This window comes from Aotus nancymaae, unplaced genomic scaffold, assembly GCF_030222135.1.
Source record: "Aotus nancymaae isolate 86718 unplaced genomic scaffold, 86718_ANA_hifiasm-v0.15.2.pri h1tg000002l, whole genome shotgun sequence".
NCBI lineage: Eukaryota > Metazoa > Chordata > Mammalia > Primates > Aotidae > Aotus > Aotus nancymaae.
Window position 1 is genome coordinate 14359141 of NW_026988413.1, and position 7953 is coordinate 14367093.

At 41.7% G+C, this 7953-nt stretch overlaps 1 protein-coding gene across 1 annotated transcript; it reads right to left on the bottom strand.

Annotated features, from left to right (window-relative positions):
* Positions 1 to 4789: 4789 nt before the first annotated feature.
* TAS2R60 (taste 2 receptor member 60) lies at positions 4790 to 5740 on the bottom strand. The gene is given in 3 exon segments (XM_012447434.2): positions 4790 to 5023; positions 5025 to 5158; positions 5161 to 5740. Coding segments are annotated over 3 exon segments (948 nt in total).
* Between the last annotated feature and the right edge of the window lie 2213 nt (positions 5741 to 7953).

A 7953-nucleotide genomic window follows, 5' to 3' on the forward strand; every position in this document is an offset into this window, starting at 1 on the left:
TATTCTTAAAAATTAAAAAGCATTTTTTAAATTAATTTTTAGATTAAAGATCATCTATCTATATCAGAAAAGGATTACTTGCCACAAGAAACTGCCTATTAAAATGAATTTGAAAGTAAAGTTTAAATGCAAAGAAAACCAGCAGTTTACAATTTCCATATAGAAAATGGTTAAAAATATTGATCTTAAACAAATTCAAAGGAAATAAAACTAAAGGATGCCATTTTCATTTATCATAAAAAATGAATAAAATCCAGAATTGAGGAGAAGGTAAGAAAATAAGCATTCGTTCTCTCTCATACATTGCTGACATGAGCATAAGCTGGCCCAATAACTTTTCAGAGGCCAATTTGGTAGTGCCCACCAAAAGTTAAAATGTATTCCTTATTATAACAACCAATTAAAAAAAAAAAAAAAAAAAAAAGGCCCAGAGCAGCTCACGCCTGTAATCCCAGCACTTTGGGAGGCCAAGGTAGGTGGATCACTTGAGCTCACGAGTTTGAGACCAGCCTGGGCAACATGGTGAAACCCTGTCTCTACAGAAAACACAAAAATTAGCCAGGCACGGTGGTGCTTATCTGTAGTTCCAGCTACTACAGAGGCTGAGGCAGGAGAACCGCTTGCACCCAGGAGGCAGAGTTGCAGTGAGCTGAGATCACACCACTGCACTCCAGCATGGGCGACAGAGCCAAGACCCTGTCTCAAAAAATAAAAAAATAAATTTTTAAAAAATATTATCTCTCTGGAATTTATGATTAAATGTTAGCTCTAACTTTTTGGTTTTCCAATTGGCATACCAGTATACCACAAAACTAAATGACCATCTTTTCCTCACTGATTTAAAGTGCTTTAGTTATCACATATACAATTTTTCATGTAACTATTGTCTGGGCTGTCTGTTGATGTGCTTGTCTATTCACTTCCTTTATAATATTCTATTACCTTATTGCCTATATCAGTACCACATTGTTTTAAATACTACAGCACTAAAGTATCTCAAATTCTATCACTCACTGACCATGAGACCTCAGTAAATCCCTCTAAGTCTCATTTTTTTTACATTGTTGTTTTAAGAAACAAGTACATAAAAGACTAAGCCAATCAGTGTTCTAGTCCTGTCCCTCACACAAAATAGGCATTCAATAAATGATTGCTATTGTAATTCCTAATTATATAATGAAGGTAATAATGAAAAATGTTATAATTCATTTTTATTACAACTCATAATTCATGAGATTAGACTACGGGCAAAAATTCACGGTAAGTTGCCAAGTATTTTAAAAATACAACTAACCTTTCTTCTCTTTTACTTCTCCCTGTGTGTTCAAGCTCCAAGGGAATTTGTCCCTGTGGGGAGATCATTCAGATTCTGGAAGATTCTCTGTTCTCCTAGGCTAATGGTGTGAACAGCGGAAGGAACAAAGAGTAGCTTATGTAGGGCGCTATGGAAAAGGAGATTGGGTCAGTAACAAAGAGAAGAATTGGCACTCTACGAAGTTTCCCATAGGAAGGACTGAAAGCCTGCTGTTCACTGTTGCTTAGCAACAGGCAGATGTACAAGAAATAAGTCAAAGACATCATAAAATCGGGCAAATTTTACTCTCTCACTCACCCATTTATTATTTCTACATTGTGCATAAGTCAAAGTGTGACTTCCAAAAAGTAAGCCAACCAGACAATACAGGAAATGCAGCTCAAACATAGGCATAAAAATATAGTAGGTACCTCAGGGATAAATGTACAGATAAAAGTACATGTGCTTCTAGCTGGATTCCAGGTTATAGAACCATTCTGCTCAGTGCAGCAGGTACTTGTAAGTGTTTCAGAGGATGCATGGAAGAGTATGAGGCAGCCCATGCCTTTAAGAAGTTTAATATCTTCTAGGGTGGAGGAGACAACTATGCAGACATCGGCGCTGCAGGCAGAATTAATGTCTCAACTGAGGAACTCCAATTTATACGTCCTCAAAGGTGGGAGAGATCAAGGCTTGGAGGGCATCCAGAAAAGCCTCACTGAAGAGATACCATTTGAATTAACCTTTAAGAGTTAAACAGAAAAAAAATTAAGTAGGATTTTTGACAGGTACATGAGGGAATAGAGAGTGCTTTTCAGGATGTCAGGGAGGGAGTTTCAGGTGTGCCCAGAACAATGATAATCCAGATTTGCTGCAAAATAGGATTCTACTAGAGTGGCACTGAAAGATAAAGTTGTTGCCAGATTATGGAGGTTCTTGAATTCCACATTTAGGGGGCCTGTGCTTCATTTAATAGGCACTGAGAGGCTGGGTATGGTGGCTCGTGCCTGTAATCCCAGCACTTTGAGAGGCTGAGGCAGGCAGGCCACTTGAGGTCAGGAGTTCAAGACTGCCTATTCAACATGGCAAACCCCGTCTCTACTAAAAATACAAAAATTAGTTGGGCATGGTGGTGTGCACCGTAATTTCATCTACTCAGGAGGCTGAGGCAAAAGAATCACTTGAACTCGGGAGGTGGAGGTTGCAGTGAGCCGAGATCATGCCACCGCAGTCCAGCCTGGGTGACAGAGTAAGACTCTGTCTCCAAATAAATAAATAAATAAATAAAGCACTGAGAGAGAATTCGGGTGATACAGCTTCAGGAGATTAATCTGGAAATGATAGTTCTGAGTGGGGTGGTAGCGAACCCTGAAATTAAGCAAGTGGTAAAGAAGAAATCTCAGCAGTGCAGATGGGAGAGGAGGACAGTCTAATCTCAACAAGGATCGGGAATGGGAATAAGACAGATGATGGGGACATTACAGAGACAAAATTTGAAAATGGTTACCAATTAGGTACAAGGGCTCAGCAGAGAGAAAGGGGTGAAAATTAACTCAGAGGTCGATAGCCTGATTTACTGAACAGCTGTAATAGATGAATGGATTCATATGAGCAGGGGAGGGGCTGGTGGGAAGAGGAAGAGGAGGAGATAAAAAAGAAGGAAATACTTTGAACTTGCTAAATTTGCTCATGGTACTATTCGGTGGTAATGTCCAATAAGTGGAAGAAAATACAGAATTGGTGTTTAGAGAAAGGTCAAGGCTTTGGTAATTAGCAACATGATGAGCATAATTGAAGCTATGTGAGTAGATTTCAACACAAAGGAAAGAGATTAGATCTCATCTCAAAGGAAGAAGAGGGCTGGCTAAGGACAGAACCAAGGGGCAGAAGTATGAGTGATTTAATGAAGAGGACACAAAAAGACCCAGTGGGAGCTGGGAGGAGATCCTAGCATCCACCACCAAGAGAACAACTTTTAGAAAGATGTGCAGGTGGGCAATTATGGATGAGGTTTATTTTCTCTTTTTAAAAATCTTTCACAAAGATCAGAAGTACTTTTGTAAAAATATTTTTAATCAGTTTATTTTAAGGAAATCATTTGTTCTCAACAGAGGCAAATAGCACAGAGACAGAGGAAGATAAGGGCTGGGTACAGTAGCACATTCAGTGACAAAGAGATTGTGTGTGTCCCTGTAGAAACAAACACGTTTCAGCAGAACGGGGAAGCAGGAAAGGATTGGAAGGCACACGGGAGGACCCTGCAAGTGACTCACTGGCAGCAGAGGGGCACAGGGTGGGGGAGGAGTGAGACAGATAAGGGGAATGTTTTCAGGAAAAAAGTTCAGGCACATTTCTTGAAGAAGAGAAGGACAATAAAGAGGGAAAGTTGGAAGACTTGTGTAGGAGTAGAAATCCTTGACTCAGCAGCACACAGGAAAGGGGCAGGAGCAGGTGGGCTGGGAGCACAATATCAGCCTTGAAAAGCCAAAAGCAGAGACCTGTCTTCTAATGCAGAGGAGTGTGGTGGAGGTGAAAACTAGAAAAGGAGGCCGAGAGATTTTAAAGCGAATGGAGGAGAGTTGAGGGATGTCTCGTTTGAACGATTCAAGGGGTCACTGAATTTAAGGAACGCTTGAGAGGAGCTGGGAAAAGCAGAAAGGCAGTCTGCACATTGTTCACCAAACACAAAGGCTTTTTCTTCTTAAATCTTAGGTCTTAGACAGATATAGATAAACTTCCCCATGTGAGTAGGGGAATTTCAGCAGGTCCCAATATCAATCAAAAGAAGTCACATCTGAACCCACAGACCTCAACACACACACAGGAGACTGACAGGCTGGGCTATTATAGAGAACATGAACCACATAAAAATCACAGAGCCCTGGCACTCAGAGGGACCTCCAAGGGTCATCGGAGCATATCCACATCCCTGACAACACACACCACCACACATATGCACCAATTACACCATGCTCTGTGGAGAGAATTAGACACCAGAAACTCTTCCAGGGAAAGAAGAAGAGAGTCACCACAGTAGATGGCCAGAACACTGTGAACTGATGAGAAGGGAAAGGTGGTTCACAGGATAAAGCCTGAGAAAACTGCAGTTCCAAAAATATTCCCCAGTTCCATTCAACAGATAGAATATTGCATGATGTTTTAGGATCTTTGCATTCAGTTCCCAGAAGGATTATTTTAAACACCAAGAGATCGATCACAGGAAAAATAAAAGTTTCTGAATTATTTGACCACATCAAGTTTCACAGGAACCACGGCCACACGAACTACACGCTTGCTGAATACATAACATGACACTAGCCTATGCTTCAGGACCTTTACTCTCACCTCGAATCCTATTTCATTGAAGTTATTTTTCTAATCATTAACTGCAGCAAAAGGGAGACAATATTCCATATGGCAAAGAGAAAAGCTATGACCCTTTGAGTCCATGCCTTCTCCATGAGGATCCCCTTGAAGTTTTTCATCAGCTGTGGTTCAAGATGTCCCACACCTTGAGGAATGGCACCTCTCCAGCACAGCTCTCAGCCTGGGGTTGCTGAAGAGCAAAATGATGGGGTGAACTGCTGCACACAGATAAATCACTGACTGCCACATCCAGAATTTAAAGTCCAGAGGTAGAAAAATACCTGCAGCACTGAACACCAGTGACAGGAAATAGGAGATGAAGAGGATATCAAAAGAGATGAGAGCCAGCAGAGCCTTTATGTAGTGCCTGCAAACAGGGCTCTCGGAATCCCGAGGTGGTCAAGAGGGCCTTCTTCATGTGTCTTCCCAGAGAGGTGATGAGAAAAATCATGCCAATGAAAAAGACAGCAGTGGGCACTGTCCAGGTAACCATTTTTAGAGGTAGAACTTCCCACAGGAGCTCTTTACACTGTTGCCGGTGACATTCCAAGGTTGTAGATGGTTCCTTAAATAGTTCTGATGTATTCTCTGGTTGCCTATGAAAAACAGAATGGTGCTGAAGCCGGAGAGCCCAACAGAGCCGAACAGCATCCATGGTACCCACCCAGACAACTTGCGCTTTAGCCAGAGGAAGACAGGGTGGGTGAAGGTTGCAATTTTCACACAGTAGAAGACACTAAGGCAGGAAGAGAACCACAACGTGGCAGCATTCAGGAAGTCCCACTGGATGGCTAGAAACTGCAGTACAGGGTTGTATGGGAAGGCTGTCGGATACAGGAAAACATAAATGGTCTTACCCAATACCACCCACTGTAGACAAAAGCGAGAAGCCTCTAAGCTAACCAATAACTTATCACAAGGCAACAACGTCCTCCATAGCACCCACTCCATGCCCAGAACAGCAGTGACAAAGCCATTGCCCGCTATTGCTACCAGGCACAAAAGGAATAAAATGATAACCAAGATGATGGCCTTCTTGTCAGTCACCAAAGATCCCAGAACAATGTGGTCTCCATTCATCTCTCCTGTGGACAAGATGGATCCCAAAGCGTCAAGGGCTATTTCTGTTGCGTTGCTCTGGAAGGTCCTGTAAGATATGTTTGTCCCTCCAGCTGCCCCAAAGGCCAGAGTAGAGGACACAGCCTATCGGAGGAGGGTGAAGAGGTTTCTTCTTCTAGGAATACATGCAAATATTGTCAAGGCTTAATTTCCAAAGCCCCCGGTCCTGCCCAAAAATTTGCCTGCTCTTCTGCCTATCCTCTGCCCATGTCAACATCAAAGTGGATAATATGTCAGGCCCTGGCATAGGAGGTTATACTTCTCTAAGCTGACACTTAAGACAGGACCATGCACCTGCTGGCAGCTCAGTAGTATCATCCACGGGGCACACCTGCTACTGAGACAGCACTCACATTCACAGCAGGGAGTGATTGTTATATTGCAGGGACTGTTCTGAGTACTCTCCTTAGTTCTCACAAATCCGTGAAGGGAGTGCTATGGCAAGACCCCTTTGACAGAGATAGAGAAAACTGAGCAAACCTTTACAGAGAAAGGTTAATTCAAGTCTTATTACTCACAGTGACCATCATCATAAAAAAAGAACACAGGAGACTATTATACATAATGAAGCAAGCAATTTTTTTCAAAATTTAAAAATATACATTTTATAACTGGTGACCTCTTAAATACCATTTCACAGAGGAACTCCCAGTAGCTATAGGCCAATGGGATATGGCAGAATGAGCCCTGTACTAGGAGCTGAGACAGCCTTTAGCCCAAGCTTCACCCCTTATTGTGAGTTGTTGGATTTGTCAGCCCCTCTGTACCTCATTTTGTCCATCTGTAAAATATGAAAAGTGTCCTATGTTCTAATTCACAAAGTTGTCTTAGAATCTTGGCTTAGAATGGAAGAATACATTAAAGATAATCTTACAGATAAAAGAAATAAGGCCCCAAATTATATATTAAGACTCCCACCTAAAGTCAAGTGATGCAGAGGAAAGACCAAGATCCAGAATGATTCCAGCACCAGCAATCTCTACCACAGTTAGCAATACATGTTACACCTCCATCTTCTTTCATCCTTAGCTGAACTCAGAAGCCCGTTTTGAGTCTTGTCACAATCACTACAGATCCTCAAGCAGTCAGTTAACCTCTCTGAATGCCCCCAATTTTTCAACTGTAAAAAATATGGATCACAAATAAATATGACCATAAATATGGTCAATATATTGGAAAAACTATAAATCTCTGCCTATGGACAAGAGTAATGATGATGATGACAATGACTTTATTAGAATGGCTAACTTCTATTCCATCCATCCTGTGGCATAATAACTAGTGTAAAATTCAGGACAGCATCAGGGATAAAACAGAAGTCCAGGGCACCAAATGTCAGACCATTGACATCAGCCAGAGGAGGGCAGAGTAAGAAAAGACCACATTCTTTATAGGAATGCGCTTCAAAGAGTTAAAAGAAAAAAATCAGCAGTCAACACCCAGGTGAGTGTAAGTAGGTTAACGTGTCACGGGGAGATAGGAAAGCAGAAATTGTTCTGAGTCAAATACAGCAACACTGAAGGCTCAGGATCAAGTAACATGACAGTAAGGGGGGTTTTAATAGAATACACACCTTCCAGTTGGCACCGCAACCTACCACTTCCATATATAGGACCCCCACTAAAAGGGAACTGAATGCATCATCTCTTCCCAGTTCCCAATCCACTTCCAGGTGGAATTGTTTCTTCAGCACATAGGCCAACCATCGTGGACATAGTTCTTCTGGGTAGAGGAAAGAAGATGAACTAAGGTAATTCACTCACTCGGCCTTTCTGTGAAGATGCAAATTTCCAGGGGATAGAGTTCCCAACTGCTCTCTTCCTTGCCCTTGCTCTTCTGGCTGATATTTGGCTGTTTTCTACTGGAACCTGGAGAAATGGGGAAAACTTTGGGCTTACAGCTCTGAAGTATGGCCAGCTACAAACCTCCCAATATGGAAAACTTGAATCTTTTTCATCCACCTCCCAACCTTCAATGATAAAGATGTGCATTTAATCTTCAATTCATTTAATAATAATTTATAAAGAATATTCTATATGCCATGATAACCCTTTGAAAGACATTGGGCTACAACAATGAGTTAGATATCTGCCCTCAAAGCACTTTGATGTACTAAACATAAACCACAAACATTTACTGGGCTTATATTCTGTGCAGAGTAAGTTAATCCAAAC